The sequence below is a fragment of the Urocitellus parryii genome, chromosome 5, assembly GCF_045843805.1.
Source record: "Urocitellus parryii isolate mUroPar1 chromosome 5, mUroPar1.hap1, whole genome shotgun sequence".
NCBI classification, from domain to species: Eukaryota; Metazoa; Chordata; class Mammalia; order Rodentia; family Sciuridae; genus Urocitellus; species Urocitellus parryii.
Genome location: NC_135535.1, coordinates 100,154,046 through 100,174,944, shown reverse-complemented (window position 1 = coordinate 100,174,944; position 20,899 = coordinate 100,154,046). Strand labels below are relative to the sequence as shown.

Here is a 20,899-nt window from a genome sequence, read left to right as displayed (position 1 = left end):
AAAGTCTTTTCTGCTAAAACTGAAGTCAATTCTCTTCTCCTTGTCTGTCTCCCTCTTTCTGGTACTAGAGACCAAACCCAGGGACACTCTACCACTGAGCTACATATGCAGCACTTTTTATTTTTTATTTTGAAATAGAGCCTCACTAAGTTTCTGAGACTGGCCTTGGTCTTGTGATCCTCCTTTATCAGCCTCCCAATTAGCTGGGATTATAGATGTGGCGACCATACCCAACTATTCTCTTTTCTCTCTTGAGAGTTTATGTCTGTAACACACACATTACTGTGTTCTATTGTTTACTATTTATATCTCCATATCTCATTCACTATTCAAGCAAACAACCAACAAGTAATTTCTGAAATCTTCTTGCTGAGGCTAATGTCCATTTTTCTTGTTCAATTGTTACTGCCAATGGGAAGCATGATGTTCATTTCAGTGTAACAGCATTATTTGATATATTAAATTACTCTAATCTTTTCCTAATTAATTGAAAAATCATCTTAGAGCTACATTTGATTTTATTTATAGAGAAAAATATATTTAGCTCTAAACTGTATTTGAACAAGCAATAGGACTAAACTTTCTACAGGACAAACAGGTAAGAAAACAAAGCAACAACTTGGTAGGCTAAATAATTCTAAGAAGAAACATTCCTTGCACAAATGGCCTTATTCCACCTGAGAAATAAGCTACCATAAGAAATTAACGATGAAGCTGAGCATGGTGGCACAAACCTGCAATCCCAGCAACTCCAGAGATGGAGGCAGGAGGATCTCAAGCCAAAGGCCAACCTCCACAACTTTGTGAAACCTGCGTCAAAATTTTTTAAAATCAGGCTGGTGATACAGCTCACTACTGGTAAAGCACTACTGGGTTTCATCCCCGGTATCACATGCACAAAAATAGAAATTAATGATGAAAACAAGGCTTACACTGGGGCCTATGTGCTCTCTTCCCATAGCAACAACAGATGGCTTTCATTCTGGACCGCGTTCTGGATTTCGAAGTATGCCAAGGTTGAGTTCCTCAGTGCCGATGATGACAGACTCTCCAACTATGCAAGTGAAAGAGACAGTCCGGAAGTATTTCCCTGAGACCTGGATCTGGGACTTGGTGGACCTGGAGTAAGTCACGTGTCCTCTGACATTCAGTTCAGGACAGGATTTGAATCCTGCTCTAGGACTCTTGTTCTTGACCCTTTGAGTTCTGCTCTTTTCTTCTCTGATAACTATTTTAGGCTCACAGTTCATTTAACTCACAGATAATCAATGCTATTAAAAAAATTCTCCTGGGATAACTAAAATAATAGAAAGCAGGAGCATACCCTCTCTGCTACAGGAGAAAAAGAAAAGAATATAGAAAGGGATGGAGGGAGAGAGGAAAGAGAGTGGCAGAAAGGGAGGGAAGAAGGGACGAGAGAGAAAGTGCCAGACCTCCAGAGACTCACTGGTCACTAAACCTTAGGTCAAGCTCACAAGTTTACTGAGTCACCAGGTTCTAGGATCAGCGATGGCTTGAGCTAAAAATGACATTTGTTCACCACCATCCTCTTTCCCCTCATTAGTTTGTCAGGGCAGAGCGAGTTGCCCCTGAAGATCCCTGACACCATCACAGAGTGGAAGGCCAGTGCACTCTGCCTGTCTGGAACCACGGGGCTTGGTCTTTCCCCAACGGTCTCTCTTCAAGTCTTCCAGCCCTTCTTCCTGGAACTCACGCTCCCCTACTCTGTGGTGCGAGGAGAAACCTTCACCCTCAAAGCCACTGTGTCCAACTATTTGTCCCACTGCATCCAGGTAAATGCACCTCTCTGGAAGTGAGTGGATATGAAAAAAAAGGCACATGGTTACCATGATCATCATTGCCTTTGGCTCCTAGGGAATCCCCAGGAAATCAGAACCAAGTGTGATATAGCCTAATTTCAGAAAGGAAGTGAGTAAAGCCACCTTGGCAGGCCCAATCTATTATGATTACAAAAATCTACGACGATTTTCACTGGGGCCCCTCTTGTTTGTTCCCCAAATCCAGATACCGTTTCTCCATGATTGCTTCATTTTTTTAACTCTAAAGAAATGTCTTTTTCATGCATTGGCACAAGGCATTTATCCTTTTTCCTGCAAGTTTTTCAATTCCCTAATTGCAAATGCCCAAACTGCAAGGTAGTAGATAGGATCTACTTGTTCAAACAATGTCTCACACCCTTTGGACTGGTATGTACTGTCCCTCTAAGCTTTTCTTCCTACAATTGATCTTCTGCCCGTGTCCTACCACCAACTTGCATTTGGGTGTGGGGGCAGGTCAGAGTGCAGCTGGAGGTCTCTTCTGCTTTCCTGGCCATTTCAGAAGAAAATAATGAAGAATCTCACTGTGTCTGTGGAGATAGGCAGAAGACTGTGTCTTGGGCTGTGATCCCAAAGTCACTGGGTGAGTACTACAGCTGTTCACAATCCATGATTTGCTTTCTTCTCAAACCCCAAGACATGCTTTTTCTCCTCATTCACCACTGGTTAAGAGGAAGAAAGCCATTCAATGCAGAACAACTGTTTAACTCCCTAAAATCCTTAATCCTCAGGAAAGGTGAATTTCACAGCTACTGCAGATGCCCTGCAGTCTCAGGAAACATGTGGCAATGAGGTGACTGAATTCCCAACACTCATACATAAGGATACTGTGATAGAGTCCTTAATAGTTGAGGTATGTCAATATATTTCCTATCTTGAAAGCTTCATCATATATTATTATCTAACTATGTCTGAACTCTGTTCATTTCCAAGAGTAAAGGAGTGTATCCACAACTCAATTTTTCACAAATATTATTATTTTTATTTTCAATATAAAGCCTGAAGGAATAGAAAAAGAAGAAACTTACAACACACTGTTATGTGCATCAGGCAAGTATAAAAGTAGGTAAAATTCTCATGTTAAGCCACTTATTAAAGTATATAGTTGTAGAATAAATGTCCATTGGTGCATGCTTCCCTTTGAAAAACTCTCCTGTGAATAACTCTAAATACATTTGATAAGGAACATCCATTTTCTGATTTAAAAAAATCATATGGTATTGGCTCTATTTTCTCAGGGGAGTGAAAAATAAATATTATTAGGGTATTAATTTTTAGTAATTAATTTGTTTATTTTAATTAGGTATATATGACAGCAGAATGAATTTTGATTCATTGTACACAATTGAAGCACAAATTTCCATTTCTCTGACTGTACACGATGTAGCATCGTACCATATGTGCAGTCAGTCATATATGTACCTAGAGTAATAATGTCTATCTCATTCCACCATCTTTCCTGCCCCCATACCTCCTCCTCTTCTCTCACTCTCCTTTATCCAATCAAAATTCCTCCATTTTTCCTGTCCTCCCAATTATGGATCAGCACCCACTCATGAGAGAAAACATTTGGAGGGTGTTATTATTATTGCCATATTTTAGGGATAAAGGCAAAAGACACAAAGAATCGAAAAGACTCGCCTTAAAGCTGTTAGCTAATAATAAGGATTAAAGTTGTTGACCCAGAAAAGAAATTTTTCTAATATATCTGTGTTTTACAAACTTCTCCTGAAACTGTATTCAAAATATTGAAATATTGGTATGACATTTAATATTATTTATTAGTAGTATTTGCTATTATTTATTATTATTACTATTTATTTTTAAACTAGTAGCTTAAGTGTACTCATATTTGTGTAAAACTCTTAATTTCATGGGGAATTCTATGAAATTTACATGTATAAAAAATCAGTATTTCACTAGTATCATTAATGTAATCATATTAAAAAACTACCACTAAAAATTTAATTCTGTGTCATCTAGTATCATTTTGAAGACAGTGTACCATCTACACATCTGTTCTCTATGCAGATGCCCTCAACTTATTATGAGATTACAGTTCAAGAAACTTACCATAAATTGAAAACACCATGATGAGTCAAAAATGCATTTTGTGCCAGGTGTGGTGGCACACAACTGTAATCCTAGCTGCTTGGGGGGCAGAGGCAGGAAGATAAGAGTTCAAAGCCAGCCTTAAAAATGGCAATGAGCTAAGCAACTCAGTAAAAACCTGCCTCTAAATAAAAAATACAAAATAGTCTAGGGATGTGGCTCAGTGGTGAAGTGCCCTTGAGTTCAATCTCTGGTCCCCCCCCCAAAAAAAAAACTATGCGTTTTGTGCACCTAACCCAACATCCTAGTTTAGTAGATAGTACAAAGTAGGATGTCTATTTTCACCATCATGATCCCATGTCTGGCAGGGAGCTGTGCTCACTGTCATGGCCCAGAATTACCAAAAAGTATTATATTGCATATTGCTACTCCAGGAAAAGATCAAAACTCAAATCCACAATGTCTATAGTTCCTACTGAATATACATCACATATGCACAATGTTAACTCAGACCATCATTTGTCAATCACCTATAGGTTTGTAGCTTTAGTACCAACTATGTGCTAGAGACCATAAAATTGACATTTTGGTGCACATCTCCTTCCTGAACTCAAAGCCATGATTTCTACTGCCCACTTATTATCTGCACTTATGGGCATGCAGGTCTAATAGCATGTTTAAAAAACAGAAGCTCTGCTCATCCCCATAATCTTGCTTAACCCATAGTTCTCTCCATTTCAAGTGATGGAAATTTAATTTTCTACTTTCTGGGGTCAAAACTTTTAGAGTTTTCCTTGTTTATGTTCTCTTCCACTCCACATCCAATCCATTCACAAATCTAGTGAGTTCCACCTTCAAGTGACATCTGAAATCTGCCTACTTCCCGTCATGTGCACTTCTCTCTAGTCTTTTCTTCCCTGGCCTATCTCAATAACTTCCTCACTGCTCTCCTGATCATCTCCCCTTGTTTCTCTACAACAAAGGAATCCTTTAAACCATATATCAGACCAATCAGATCATGTCTTTCCTCTACCCAAACCCTTCAGGGGTTTTCAATGTTCCTCAGTGTTGAAGCCTGAATCTTTAATGGCACCTATAAAGCCTCACCTCATCTGTGACTTCATATCCTACTAATTTCCCCCTTGCTCACTCCACTCCAGTCACACTGGCCCACTCTGTCCTCTTGGAATACATCTAGGATGCTCCAATCCCTGGAGTAGGTTTAGTTTGGGTTCCTTTGTTCTGTAAGTACCTTTCCCCAGGTATCTCTAAATATTACTCCCTGCCTTAATTATGGTGTATGCTCACATATGACTTTTTACTAATGAGCCTTTCAATAGGGAGCCCCCCCTCTCTCCACACCTTCAATTTTCTGATTAGACATGGTTGACTAGCTCACCAGATAAACACTTGTCCTGTTCTAATTTTTTCCATAACACCTATCAACCTCTATCATACTACACATGTCGTTGCTTATTTACCTTACTCCAGAAGTTCAGGAAATTCATTTAAAAAATTATTATATCACTACACTTAAAAGAAAACTTGTTACATAACACACAATACATATTTATAGAACAAATGTGGTTATGTAAAAGCACTAACAATAGTAGAAATTAAAATCAGCCATGAAAGGAAGGCAATGATTATATCTTAAGTCCATGCTTGTAAGAAAGGTCATAAAAAAATCATATATATTTGTGCTAATTTTTTATGGCCTGTAAGAAAGGCCATAAAAAATTAGCACAAATATATATGATTAGTGTGATTATATTATGATTAATTACATATGTGATTATATATGATTAATTTTTCTAAGAGATTAATCATAACTTAAGAAGAAACTTGGATTGCATCAAAAAATATGATATAATTTGTGAGAGAAATAAAAAGTTGAATCTGGATCATGTAGAAGAAAAAGATTTATAACAAAAATAGAACACTTCTCTCATTTGCCCCTCCCTTATATGTGTTTATCTTCTTTCATTAGATACTGGAGTGTCTGAAAAGCTGTCACTGAGAGTTCCTTCAAATGTGGTTGAAGGATCTGCCAGGGCAACATATTCAGTTTTGGGTGAGTCTCTCAGACCAACAGAAACAGCTGTCTCTCTCCACAATTCTAGTGCATGGTCTTACTATCCAGGATTAATAAAATCACTGACACTCAGCATTGGATTAAAAAAAAAGAACACTAAACTAAGGATTGCACTATGTATCAGTTAGAAAAGGGGGTTCAATGTATGCTGTGTGACATGTGATGCCTCGATATAGTCTAAAACATAAGGAGGGTCACAGTTCTGTACCCTGATCTTCAAGTGGTTTGCTAGGTGGCAATGCTTCCTAATGGATTTTGAAATGGTTAGTAGTTCCATTTTATAAGATGCATGGTCCTTCAGAAAAGATGTTGTCACCTGCCATTCATTTTTCCCCTACTTTCTTAAACATCCTAGAAACATCTGTTTTTTTCACCTTTTGCTTTTCTTTCGTTCTTCTTTCTCGCCTTTTGTGCTTTCTGGTTCTTCCCTCCTTAATTACTGTAGCATCTCAGTTATCTAGTCATCTATTTTCCTAGGCCATCACAAACCATTTCTGTGGTTCCTCTGATTTTCTTTTTTATGAATTTCATTCACCAGGAGATATACTAGGATCTGCAATGCACAATCTCCAGAATCTTCTAAAGATGCCCTATGGTTGTGGAGAACAAAATATGGTTCTTTTTGTCCCTAACATCTATGTCCTGAATTACCTGAATGAGACACAACAGCTGACAGAGAAGATCAAGTCCAAAGCCATCAGCTACCTTGTCAGTGGTAAGAGATTACCTCAAAAGAACAAATGTTAATGGACCTCTGAAATATCTTATAGTGAACTCAAATCAGTATCTCCTTGGCTAAGGTTTGATAATTATCATTGCTCTGATTTCCAATAAGATAATTTAATGGTATCATCAATTCTTGGAGACATCTTAGCAAAATAATAGTTTCCCTATGATTCTTTAATAATATTAAGAAAAAAACCACTAAATTTTCAATGTCTCTGCTATTTCATACATCTATGAAAATTTTCTCTTCAGGGTATCAAAGGCAGTTGAATTATAAGCACAGAGATGGTTCATACAGCACCTTTGGAGAGTCTGATGGTACAAGACAGGGAAATACTTGGTAAGATAATTATCTCCACATGCTCTCTGCTGATCCTTGACATTTCAGGATTCTAAAGATAGCTTCTCTGATGCCTGGAGTTCTTTCATGGAAGATTGTTAACCTTTAATAATTGTCCCTACTAATTAATCTCTGAAAATTCACCTGCTCTGATAGCACAGCAAATAATGGTAAAGTGAGGATCCACAATAATAGAAAATCAAGAGAGTATCATCGTGTAAAAGAACAGAGGATAAAGCTTCTACACTGCACATTAGAAGGAGAGGAGGGAGAGCCTTGAAAGAGACTGAGGTGGAATAAAATCAAGAGAAGTCATTTGGGAAACTCAGTGTTGATGGGAGGCTTGAAGGTTCCAACAAAGCCTTTTTGAGAAAAGAGTGAAGAATAGCATCAATTGTAGAGAAACCAATAAAATTGAGAGAGCAAAAAGAGAGATCCAGACATTTGCTAGACTAGAGAATACCCAACCCTCAAGTATCATTTCCCCCATCCTTTCTCTCCTATTATTTCCTCCATTGCATTGTGATGGTCTGTATCTGCAGGCAGTGAATGAAGTGAGCTTCAAAGGTGAGATGGTTTTATATCTCCATATCTTTTGCTGGACAGGCTCACTGCATTTGTGCTCAAGTCCTTCGCTCAAGCTCAGTCATACATCTTTGTGGAGAAATCACACATCACAGATGCTCTCACCTGGCTCTCACAGAAACAAAAGGAAAATGGCTGTTTCCTACTCTCTGGATCACTGCTAAACAATGCTATTAAGGTGACACCTTCCCTTTTATTCTGATTCCTGAGGATTGTGATATGTAGGAGGGATTGATGCTCCTGTTGAGTCTTTCAGTCATCATTATATGAACTTTAAAATCTATCAATATATTAGTAGTATTTTTAATGAAAATAGAGGTTTAAAAAAATAGAATTTACCCATGTTTATATCTGCACAATTCACAATATCCAAACTACAGAACCAGCCTAGGTATCCATCAGTGGATGAATGAATAAAGATAATGTGGTAGATATATGCAATGGAGTTTTATTCACCCATAAAGAAAAATGAAATTATGACATTTGCAGGAAAATGAGTGAATCTAGAGACCATAATGTTAAGCAAAAATAAATCAATTTCAGAAGGTCAAAGATCATTTGTTTTATCTCATGTGCAGAAATTATAGAGTAAAAAGGAAAAGAAAGATGGAGAGGATCTCAGGAAAAATCAAAGGAGATCAGTAGTGGAAAGGGACCAAAGGGGTGGGAGGAAGGAATGGAGGTGAGGAAGTGCTGGAGAGTGATATGGTCAAATCATATAATTTTAGTGTGTGCATGTATGCATATGTAGCAACAAAACCCACCATTATGTACAACTATAATGAACCAATCAAAAATATGGAAAAGAAATCAAATGTAGTGTATAATTAAAAGTGAGGAAAGGTGAGTTGGGACAGACTTTGATATTTTAGATATAAGGTAGAAGGGGAGAAATCAACAATGCAAAACAAACAAACAAAAGCTATCTAGGGAAGACATCAAATGCAAAAGGAGAGAGAGCTAGCAGACACTGGCTGATGAATGTTGTAGTGTTTGAGACTGTTGCCTCTGATCCTTCCAGGGCGGGGTAGATGATGAGGTGACACTCTCTGCCTACATCACCATTGCTCTGCTGGAGATGCCACTGCCTGCCACTGTATGTACAAGCCCCTTCCCTACACCTCCTTTATGAGTAAAAGAAATAAAAAATCAAATAACCATGACTCCCTGAGGGAAATTAATTGTGATTTTCATGATATTTAATTTTGGTAAATTTCTCTGGAATATAAAGAATTAGTTCCTTTGAGAAGCTACAGGGGAAGACATAATTAGGGGAAGCTAATTCATTCTCTGGTAATTCTAATGTTGCATAGACACATTGGTGTTTTTAATCTGGGGTTAGCATGGGGACAGTTCATGAGCCTGGTTCTGCTACTTAAGGATCACCTTTCATCTTTACAGCATAATGTTGTCCGTAATGCTCTATTCTGCTTGGAAACAGCCTGGGGCTCCATTTCAGAGACCCAAGGAATTCATGTCTATACCAAGGCATTATTGGCCTATGCCTTTGCCCTAGCAGGACAACAGGCCAGGCGGAGTGAGCTGCTTGAATCCCTAGGCAGAGAGGCTGTGAAAGAAGGTAAGAGCTGTTACTGCAAAATTTACTTCTAACAATCACTACTGATCAAAATGTGGGAGAGTACCTCTACTGAGCTCACACCCATCATGCTACCTTAATTATGATGAATAATTAAATTTTATACAACACTTAAATCTTAGGAAACATGGACCATTTTATCAATACATACATTATCAAATTTATGCAACTCAACTTCTAATACAAGACAAGTATATAGACACAGAGTCCATGTGATTGTCTAGAAGCTTAATTTACTTTTTTGGCAAAGATTTGCCTGATGGTGACTATTTAAGACTTTCACTTCATTTGTATCAATTTGTCAGGGAGCACTAACTACAATCATTGCTTATGGATTAGATTTTAAACCGTTCTCTAAGATGAAGGTTCTGTCCTTTTCATTTCAAAGAGGATTCAATGCACTGGCAACGTCCTGGGAGCTCCCAAGAAGCTAAGACATTCTATCAACCTCGGGCACCTTCTGCTGAGGTGGAGATGACATCATATGTTCTCCTTGCTTACCTCACCACCCAGCCCACCCCATCTTCAGAGGACCTGTCTGTGGCATCACGGATTGTGAAATGGATCATCAAGCAGCAAAACCCCTTTGGAGGATTCGCCTCCACTCAGGTCTGTGGAGTGACCATGGGAGGGAAAATAAATAAGTTAACACATGTGATGACACAACCATATTTTAAGAGTTAAATAAGTATGTTAGTATTTATAACTTACATGTTCTCCATTCCTCCACCATCAGACAAAAATATAAAAAGCATTTCCATTACTTTTAAAATTTGAAACCATGCAGACAGTGTTTCTGCATGATTTATTACATTAGAAATCAATCACCTAAAGATACTTGGAACCCTACCCCCACATATCAACTATTTCAAAATTAAATGATACATTTATAAATATCTCAGAGGTCAATAAAGAAAGCACAAGAAAAGTAAATAAAAAGTGTCTTGAACTAAGTGATAATAAAGCTTAAAATATCAGGACCTGTGGAATGAAACAGTACTCAGATGAACATTTATAACTTAAAGTACTTGTATCAGAAAGCTAAATTTACAATCAAATTATTTTCAAGTTGTGTAGTAGGAAAGAAAAAATAAGAATAAAAGCAAAAATATATGAAATATAGAAGAAATAATGTAACTAAAATTTGATAAAAATCAAATAAGTCTAATCAAGAAAAAATAAAGAACATAAAAATCAATTTCAATGGAAAAGGAGGTATCAAAATAACCATATAGTAGTTAAGAATATATTAAGGTAACATTAAAATTGTGTGCCAACCTATGTGATATCATATATAACATAGTCTGTATTAGAGAAGGATTCATATGTTACTGAGAAGAAAGTGTATTCAGTCATTAATGAATGAGATATTCTATATATGTCTGTTAAGTCTAAATTCTCAATTATATGTTTTACTTCTATAGCTTCTTTATTTAGTTTTTGTTTAGAAGATCTATCCAGCAGTGACAGAGGCATGTTAAAGTTATCCAGTAGTTACCTAGTATGTGTTGTGGTCTATTTGATTCTTGAAATTGAAAAGGGTTTGTCTGCTGTACATAGATGCACCATTATTTGAGGCATAAGTATTTACAACTGTTATGTCTTGTTGATGTATAATTCCCCTTAAGCAGTACAGAATGGGCTTCTTTGTCCCTTCTTTGTTTGATATGAGGATAGAAACCCCTGCTTGTTTACATGATCCACGTAAATGATATGTCTTTTCCCACACTTTCACCTTCAGTCTGTGGAATGTCTTTGCCTATGAGGTAAGTCTCTTGGAGACAGTGTATTGTTGGGTCTTGTTTTTTAATCCAATCTTTCAGTCTATGTCTTTTGATCAATGAGTTGAGGCCATTAATGTTCAAGGTTTTAATTGAGCTATTCCTGGTTTTTGGGGTTTGTTTTTAATTAGTTTCTTCTTTTATTGACTATTCCTTTAGTATAGTTCCTCCCTTTGCTGATTTTCACTTTTTTTCATTTAATTTCCATGAAATATTTTGTTGAAAATGTTCTGTAGTACAGACTTCCTAGTTTCAAATTCTTTTAACTTTTGTTTGTCATGGAAGGCTCTTATTTCATTATCAAATGTGAAGCTTAATTTTGCTGGCTATAGGATTCTTGGTTGACAGACATTATTTCAGAGCTTGTTATATATTTTATTCCAGGACCTCCTAGCTTTGAGGGTCTGGGTTGAGAAATCAGCTGAGATCCAAATTGGTTTCCCTAGTACATAATCTGATATTTTTCTCTCACAGCCTTTAAAATTCTATCTTTATTCCTTATGTTAGGCATTTTCATTATAATGTCACTTGGTTTGGTCGGTTCTAATTTTGTACATTTAGGATCCTGTAAGCCTCTTGTATTTGTTTTCCATTTCATTCTTTAGGTTTGGGAAATTTTCTCATATTATTCCATTGAAAAGATTGTGCATTCTTTTGGTTTGTATCTCTGTGTCTTCATCTATCCTGATAAATGTTAAATTTGTTCTTTTCATGTTATCCCATAGTTCTTGGAAATTCTATTCCTGTTTTTTTAACATCTTCTCTTCTCTCCATGGTCAACTCTATTTTCAAGATTATATATTTTTTCTTCATTACCTGAGATTCTGTCTTCCAAGTGGTCTAGACTGTTGGTGATGCTTTTTATTGTATTTTTGATTTGGTTTATTGTTTGCTTCATTTCAAGGATTTCTGCTTGTTGTTTTTTTTTTCAATATCTCTGCTTCTTTATTGAAGTGACCTTTCCCTTTCTGTATTTATCTCTGATTTTATTTCTTAAATATTCCTTTACTTTGCAGACCAGTTAACTGTGTACATTCTAAACTCCTTCTCTGGCATTTCTTCCACTTGGGTGTCCATGGATTCTGTTATTGGAATACCTTGGTTTGTTTGGGGACATTTGTTCCCTTGGTTTTTCATATTGTTTGTGTTTCTACCATCTAACAGTATGGATCTGAGGCAATAGAGTTTCTACTCTGTGGACTTATGGTGTTCCTGGAAGTTTCTAGTACCTCACTGTTTAGGCGGAGACAAATAATAACAATAAGCAATGCAAAGAATATATAGCATTAAACCAAATAGTTCCTACTATGATGTCTACAATGTTAATTATCACAATAAACAGAAATGATCTGATGAAAATTTTTTTGATGAAAAGTTAAGAACTTCTTTCCATTTTAGGGTTCAAAAGATTCTCAATTTCTCTTCTCAGCAGTTTTAGGTGGGATCATCTGGGGCATGGTGCTCCACCCTCTGGATTTCTGGAGTGAGAGAAGTAATCCTGTAGGCAGAATTCCTGGAGGTGAGGTTTAGGCTAAAGTGGGCTCCATGCTCTTTTCTGAATGCCAATTTATTTGGAGATTTTAAATCAGTGCACCTTCAGCACCCAGTACTTGTTGGTTCACGCTGAAAGACTGGACCCAAGGGATTTCCAGTGTGGTGGGTACCAATTCTTAGTCTACTATGTCACCTTTGCACCCCAAGTTTCCTGGTCTCAGGTTCAGTCCTCCAAACAATCTCTCCCACCTGTACCCTTCTAAGTTCCTGGCCAGATGCATCTCTCCCAGCTGGTCCCACAAGCAGTTGGATTAGTTGAGAGGAGGTAGAGCCAGGTGGGTTTCCACAACCAGATGTCCCCTGTGTAAACCTCTTTCCACATCTGATTTTCACCTGGTCACTTAAGCACACTCTATGTCAAGCAATGTGTGTGTACTGGGCCTATATTTCAGGCCAAACTTGGGTTTCCCAGGAAATGCCCTCTCAGCTGCCAGTTCCTGGGCAGTGGCTGCAAAGTTATTCCTTCCTGTGTCCTGAGAATGCCACCTGGATAGATGGCAGCTTCTTTCCCTGCACAAGGATATTGTGAAGCATGTCTTTCAGGTTTGTTGGGCAATGTCCTTGATCTCTAAACACTCCGTATCCAGACATGCTTTAGACTTCCCTAAAAACACAGGTTCCTTTAATTCCCTTACCTCTTCATTATGCTCATGGAGGGAACTCTCTGGCTGGTGCTTCCAGTCTCTCTGGGCCACTGAGGATTTCTTATTTTATTATATGCAACCTCCTGTGTCCCTGATCTGCATTCAGTGTTAAGCTTTAAATTCCAGTAACGTCTCCAACATCTTTTTGTTCACACATTTTGCTGAGAAGCGACCTGTCTGCTTTTTTGATTTCATTTCATGGAGAAACCAGGAAAGCAATCTCCTCTATTCTTTCATCTTGAGAACATCCTGCTAAAATTATTTAATGTTTCACCCCAAATATCTCCCATTCCTAGTAATCATAAATGCACAAATCCAAGTAGGCAGAGCCCTTTGGTTTTCTGGAATTGGCTCACTTCCATTTCCATGTCTTGTCTTAAACCCTTCCTGGAACTCCCTGATGCCTCTCTCTGTCTACAGAAATGTTCCTTAATATTCAGGGGTATCATTTCTCACCTTCATCAGTCTTCTTTTACTGTTCTAGCCCACATTTTCTTCTGCCTTTTCTGAATTTTTGAACAAATATTGCTACATGAATTTATAAATTATTGAAATAGCCTTTTATTATGTCAGATAGTTGAGTCTTATTGCTCTATGTGTATTGTAAACTACTACAATGAAAAAAAATATTTATTTTTTCCAATGTACCTAGAATGGTTCATCATTAAAATCTATATTTGAACTGAATTTAGATTGTATTAATGAATTGTTTTTATTACTAAATAATCCTGAATGAATATAAATTTGATATGGTTTACATTTAGTGTGATTTAGCTACCTCCTCTTCTGTGATTTTTGTACCCATCTTTTTTTCAGGATACAGTGGTAGCTCTCCAAGCACTCTCCAAATATGGAGCAGCAACTTTCACAAAAAGTAAGAAGGCAGTTTCAGTCACTGTCAAATCTTCTAACACATTCTCTGAAGAATTCCACGTAGATGATGACAATCGCCTGCTACTGCAGGAAGTTATGCTGCCTGAGATTCCAGAGGATTACGACACCACAGTGTTGGGGTCAGGATGTGTGTACCTCCAGGTGAGACTGCCATGGTGTAAGGGATGCTGCAAATGGGAAAGTCTCAAGGGTAAATTCTGAATGTTAAAATAGGAAATGTGTGCTAACAAAAGAAATGAATTGTTTGAAAGTGATTGTTAAATTTTTTGTGTGCAAAGATGAAGTATTTCCCCCCTTTTTTTTAAAAGACTTCACTAAGATATAACGTCCTTCCCAAGAAAGAAGGGAAAGAGCCCTTCACTCTGCACGTTGATTCTCATCCCAAAAATTGTGATGGAATAGATGCTCACAGGAAATTCCAGATTCATATCAACATTAGGTAAACCCTAAATCACAACTAGACTTTTTTTGTAGAATATGAAAACTTTTCTTTCCTTGTATTGGGGGAACTCTATTGTCCAAATTAATTATGTAATGGGTATGGAAGTCTTGTAGTATTTATTTATAAGAAAATTTTCTTTACCCTTACTGAAAAGCCTTAACCTTAATAATATATTGCCTTAACTGAAGAGTAGAATTGACAAGGGTGGGTTTTTCAAAGAACAATAACGCAAATACAGTCGATAGAGAAACTGAGTGGTACAAATAAACAAGGTGAGACTTATATATTCAATCAATTCCAAGGAATTTTATTTGAAGGTTTATCACTCTGCCTTACTTCATAGTTATGCTGGTGAAAGACCCAACTCCAACATGGTTATTGTGGATGTGAAGATGATATCAGGTTTCATACCTGTGAAACCATCAGTGAAAAAGGTAAATCCAAAATGTCTTACAGATAGCAATCCAATGATAAAATGTGATATTTACATTGTCAATTTGATTTTACTAATTTCCTGGATCTTGCCTCTCTAAAGTATATTCCCACAGTTTTAGTGTAGGTCAGAAGATGATATGATGTCAGTTAAGGTAAAAGTCATAAACATGATAAATAATGTTCTAGAAGGCTTAGACATCTAGGTATGTGCAGAGATACTGAGTTACCTTCCAACTACACAAAAAGAAAAAAAAAGAGGGTATATAAGTGCATGTGTAACTATCACATATATATCGAATATACATTTATATCCTATAGGTATATCATATATATGGATATATGAGAGTAATAGGATCAATAAACATTATCATTATTGTTATTCCTGAAGAAATAAAAAGTAGTAATTTGAATGCTCCAGAGAACTCATTTTGATGATAAATACCTAAAAACTGCTCTCAATATAGAATTTCTTCAATCCATGTTTCTGGCTTATCTTCTTTGTCCATAGCTTCAAGAACAGCCTGATATTCAAAGGACTGAAGTGAGCACCAATCATGTCCTAATCTACCTTAGGAAGGTAAGACTTCATAAGACTCTGCTAGGTCTGTAAAACTAATAGAAGTTTTAATAAGTCTATCCAGACTCCAAATAATGCTTTTCACATACACAATGAGGAAGGACAAAAGAGTCACAAAGGGAAATGGGACAACTGGTCAGTGAGGTTCACTTTGCTCCATTTGATTGCCCACAGAAATTTTGTCCTTTTTTTGTCATTGGGTATGTTAAGAAAGTCACAAAATTCCCCATTCTTTCTTAGGCTTTGATAGGGATATAAAGTACAGTTATGGTATTTGATAATATTTTAAGAAAAGGAGATGTTAACCAGTAAAAAAGCTAATCTTTGATCCCAATTCATTTCTCCTCTCTCCAGCTAACCAATAAAGCCCTGAGTTTCTCCTTCTTGGTGGAACAAGACATGCAAGTAAAGAATTTAAAACCAGCTATAGTAAAAGCCTATGATTATTATGAGACAGGTGAGTGAGATTTACATATGCTAAGCTTTGATACAAAAATCTAACAACATAAACAGTTGCATTAACTGATATGAAACTCCAAGATATTTCACTGGAAGAAAAGGCAAGTTTTGGTCACTAAAAAATCATGTCCCTGTATATTAACCTCATATTTGCTCCGTAAGTAAGTTTTTGAGTCATTATTATAAACTGATCATCAAGTAGAGATAATCAGTTCTCTCTACACTTCCCTCTAAAGTTGCTGTCTTGGACTGAATTATTCTAGAAAGATAAGAAAAGTAGCAATAACTTAAAAACTACATCTCAATATTGATGTATAATATAAGAAATTGAATTTTTTGGTTTGCTTTGGACAGTCTCACACAATTTGGGGAATTTTGTAATATATTAAGAAATTCTTCCATTTCCTCATAATTTTAAAGTCAAGATTTACCAGCACCAGAGCATGCTGCTACTGTTAAGATTTATCTCCTTTTTAGTTTAAGACAGGTTCATAGAGGAAGGCATAATTCCACTGGGGAAGATGCATCTGTGGGAATTGACTGTCCCCAGTGCTGTAGTGGCACACAAGCACACCATCCATGTCACCAGCCCTCAGTTCTGTGCCCAAGAGCTTAGTTCTCTTGGTCTCTTTCCCCAATCCCAAACAGCTTAGTACAGAATTGTTTTCATTGGTTCTGTGGGTATACTTTATGTTTATTTACTTAGCTTATAGGTTTGTTAATTGTTAATTAATTGCTTATTGTAGGATCATTTTTGTGTTTCAGATGAATACACTATTGAAGAATACAGTGCCCCTTGCAGTGCTGGTACAGTATAAATAGTAAAACCTAATGCCAATTTAAAGAAAATGAATAGGTGCCTCAGTTTTCCACATAAGGCTGCTGCTTAAGATGAGTGTGTTATTTCCATATTATAAAATCCTATGTATCTTTATGAATTGAACTAAACCATACATATTATAGAAATTCTCAATTAAAAAGTTCAAGTAAAATAAAATTACTGGTTTCTAAAATGATTGCTTCTAGATAAGTTCAAGAATTTATCACATATAAAAACTAAAATGTCTATTATTTAGTTTACATTCTCTACCAAGTGTTCACCCACACCTATCTAGGATATTTCTGAATATACATAATTAAGGCTCAGAAATGTGTCTCTCTAATTATCCATATAGCATGAGAGATGCAATCTATAATACCTTCTCTTAGGCTTATTAACAGGGTCCAACTTTGACAATATTGTACTATGTCAAAATTTCTGTGTCACCTTTAGTTCTCCGTTTTAAAATACATAAAAACTGAGGACAGACCTATCATTTAAAATGATCAGGTTATTAAATTTCTATATTTATAATTGAATATAAAAATGTTCTTTTAGTAGGTCAAATATTTTCTTTAATGTTTCTGCATATTCTTTTACTTTTTAGAATCTGAACAAGGAAATGCTTGAAAATGGAGACTTATGGATTTAATCAGAAAATCCTTGGAAATGAAGAACAAAGACTTTAAAAAGGGAAACAATTGGAAACACATAAAATTTATGTCACATAAATTTATGACAACTCTATCTTTTCTGTTCTTGCATTCTTCTGATTATTCCCCATCATAATTTCAGACATTCAAGCTGAAATAGAGTCTATTATCCTGTGCCTTGTTTTGCTATGGTTTGGAGGTTTGCCCACTAAATTGCATATGTTGGAAAACTAATCCCCAAAGTTCTGGTGAACAAAAAGTCCAGGACTAGACAAACCCTATCCCAACATCTCCCCCAGCAACCTCTCCCCAGCATTCACAGTTTAGAACAACCAAGATGTCCCTTTTCATCTCAAATGGAAGGTACCTCATGCAGGCACAAAACAGAATGTTCCACCTGGTCAAGGTACTCACCTGTGTCTGCTGAGCCCAGGCTGGCCCTCTAAGGAAGTAATGATATGGCAGGTAGGTGGTATGCACACACTTCTCAGGGAGGCCTGGGACAAAGCCAGAAAGGGAAAGGGGGAAAGACAAGGCTTATTTTCTAAATGCTGAGGTGGACATCCCTCCCCACTGGGGCTTAGACCGAGAACTCAAGAAGCCAAGACCAGCTCCTTCCTCCTCCCCTAAGCTTAAGAATTGCCAAGGGTGTTCCAGGTCATAAATGAACACTGTGTTGGTCTCCCAGATGGTGAACTCTGAGGCTTCTTGGTGGCTATTGACCCAGTCCTGGTCAGCTTCAGACTGGCCCTGTGGACCCCTGACTAGGTGTGGAACAAGCACAAGGAAGACGGAACTTCTCAGGCATTGGGTTCATAACTCACCCCTCACTCTGGGGAAAGTAGCCTTGTCCTTTGCAGGCCCAACTTTTCTCCTCCTCCTCAGGAAGCTCTCCTGCCATCCACATGAAAAGACCAAGAAACACCTATGCCCAGGATGGTCTATCTTCCTCCCATGTACCAACCTGGCCTCAGCAGAGCACCTGAATCCCTCCAGGACCATTAGTCATTCCCTAGCCCTGGGCCCCATGCTCACAGCAGCCTGAACCAACGTACAGATGTGACTGGTGCTGAGGACAAAGCTAACTCCCAACAGCATGATGCCCAGGGCCTTCCAGCAGCTACAGTGAATGGGGACTTCCACCACAAACCTCACTGAAATATACAAGACAGGAGATGCAGCCAGGAGCCCTTTGTGGGGCCAAAGGAGACCCCTACCATCCAAATGAATGTTTCCTCAGTGGGACAAGGAGTCTCCATAAAACATACCCTACACACCCCATTCTCCATCTGCTCCAGGAAGAGCCAACCCAGAGAACCAGACCTCTCACCTCCCTGAGTCTGAATTTGGTCAGGGCCTGTATCTTGGGTGGCATAGCCCAGGGGCCAATCACACTCCTTGCCCTAGTCAGCTTTGCCCACAGCTGCCTGATCTCTGGATTGTCACATCCACTGTGTTGGGGAAGATTTGAACTGCCTCAAGAGACAAGTGTCCAGTTTGAGCTCCAAATTTTATTTTTGGATAACAGTCTTGAAAACTAGGCTTCCTGCTGAAAGGGGAAAGGATTTTTCTGCACATCAAGCTGAATACTCAGCCTAAGAAGAGTGCCCTGCCCCACCAGGTGTAGGGAGGCCCTGGGACACCCAGGGGAGATCTTCAGGAAAAGCCTTGTCAGCTTGGCCCAGGCCCTGGGAAGGAGCTCAGAGGGAGGGAAACCAGAAAACACCCATGGGAGCATTCCCTCTCCTAGGGATCCCAGTAGGGTGGAGGGTCTACACAGATGACATGATGTGACCCTCCAAATTGTTCTCACTTCCCTATAGTCTATGGGTGCTCAACATGCCCACAAAGGGGGAAATGTAGAGTCCATTCATTGGCCATGGTGCCAAAAACCTACTCAGGGAATTAGGAGAGAAGAGGCACTCCACAGTGGCCATCAGAGAAAGGGGGGCTCTGTCAAGACCACCAGGGTTACAAAAACTCCAGACACCTTTACCTAGCCACAAGATGCAGATAGCTTTGGGGAAGAAGGAATTGAAGAAAAGGGATGAGATGTGGTAGATGTGGACAGTCCCACAGTTTATACCTTGAACTGACCAGTTCCCTCAGTGACAGAGCAGAAGACAGAGTTTACAGTTTGTCCATCAACAATAGAAATGGATGGACTGGGGATTTAACTTAGTGGTTGAGTGCTTGTTTAGCATGTATAAGGCCCTGGGTTCAATTTCCGGTACCCCCACACCTACCCACACCAACATAATGGATCTTGACACATGAAAACTCCCTGTGTTGGCAGGGAGTTTGGGTGAGGCTTTACACAGAAAGTGAAACTTCAGGGCTCCACCTGAACTGGATTTGGGTAGGTCTTGGTCTTTACATTTGCAACAAGCGGAAGCCATTAGTGATAAAGGCACATCTTAGCTACTGGACACACGTGGCCACTTCTACTTCCCATCTCTTCAGAGGAAGTCTACTCAACCCTCACATTCCCCCGTGTGTAAAGAAACGAGAAATAGCTAATCAAACAAATCCTCCACTTGCATCTCTAGATATGTATGAGGAAGAAAAATGCAGCAAGTGTTCAGGGGATATTCACCTGTGTTTTTTCCCCACACTGATCCCCTCATTTTGTTGGTTGGTTTGGTTGGTCAGTTGGTGGGTCTCCTAAGAAATTTTGTCTCCAAATAAATCCAGAGCCCAAACTGTGAACCTCATTCCTCTTTTGTGACTGAAAGGAGAAGGACCCAGGAGCACCTGAGGGAACTCATATTCTAAGCTCAGGTCTCTATGAAATCAATACCTGAAAAAGGATAAGCCTGGAATCACTCTGGTTAAATTACTGGAAAATCAATTGCTGAGCCCAGAGAGAGAAATCTAGGATTTGAGGCAGAGCCGGATTGGGGAAAGGGAAACTCTTAGGAAGTGAGACCACTCTTCTGCTACCAGACTCCTCCCTTGGCTTTTCCTGTCTCTTCTCCTGGTTTTCTCTAATGCTATAGCCACGGAGGTGAAAGCCAGCCAGATAAGTATACATGTGTTCACGTGTGCTGTGTGCGCACGCTCGTGTGTGTGTGTGTGTGTGTGTGTTATACATGCATGCTCAAGTGCATGGGTGTGTACATAATAGGTATGAGTATCTGTTGGTAGGGAAGGTTGCAAGGCTGTGTGTATGCATGTGTGTCTGCACACCTATGCACATACATTTGTTTGTGTATGTGTAGATGTGTGTTAATTTGGGGTGTCAGTCAAGGAAGGAATGCAACCCTCTTTTGCAGGGGAATCTTATCCTCACTATCCTTCTATGCAAAAGAAAAAATGAAAAAAAAACACTACCTTCACCTTTAAGAAAAATTATGAAAATAAAGTAATATAGTTCTTTTTATTATCCACACTTTCAATCAAGACCC

General features: G+C 38.2%; 1 protein-coding gene across 2 annotated transcripts in view; it reads left to right on the top strand.

The window, feature by feature from the left end:
• LOC113176142 (pregnancy zone protein-like) overlaps positions 1–17,586 on the top strand; it is a 53,309-nt gene extending 35,723 nt beyond the window's left edge. The window contains exons 18-36 of one of the 2 annotated variants that reach the window (XM_026380554.2): positions 962–1,124; positions 1,565–1,793; positions 2,295–2,421; positions 2,570–2,691; positions 2,837–2,888; positions 5,881–5,964; positions 6,524–6,700; positions 6,964–7,051; positions 7,658–7,814; positions 8,658–8,732; positions 9,038–9,215; positions 9,622–9,842; positions 14,029–14,247; positions 14,415–14,545; positions 14,892–14,982; positions 15,492–15,560; positions 15,915–16,017; positions 16,785–16,826; positions 17,447–17,586. In XM_026380554.2, the coding sequence (XP_026236339.2) occupies positions 962–1,124; positions 1,565–1,793; positions 2,295–2,421; positions 2,570–2,691; positions 2,837–2,888; positions 5,881–5,964; positions 6,524–6,700; positions 6,964–7,051; positions 7,658–7,814; positions 8,658–8,732; positions 9,038–9,215; positions 9,622–9,842; positions 14,029–14,247; positions 14,415–14,545; positions 14,892–14,982; positions 15,492–15,560; positions 15,915–16,017; positions 16,785–16,826; positions 17,447–17,469 (2,351 nt within the window). In that variant the 3' untranslated portion in view covers positions 17,470–17,586. Of the gene's footprint in view, positions 1–961; positions 1,125–1,564; positions 1,794–2,294; positions 2,422–2,569; positions 2,692–2,836; positions 2,901–5,880; positions 5,965–6,523; positions 6,701–6,963; positions 7,052–7,657; positions 7,815–8,657; positions 8,733–9,037; positions 9,216–9,621; positions 9,843–14,028; positions 14,248–14,414; positions 14,546–14,891; positions 14,983–15,491; positions 15,561–15,914; positions 16,018–16,784; positions 16,827–17,446 lie in introns of both variants that reach the window. The other variant, XM_026380553.2, reaches the window with a different exon arrangement.
• Positions 17,587–20,899: the final 3,313 nt, after the last annotated feature.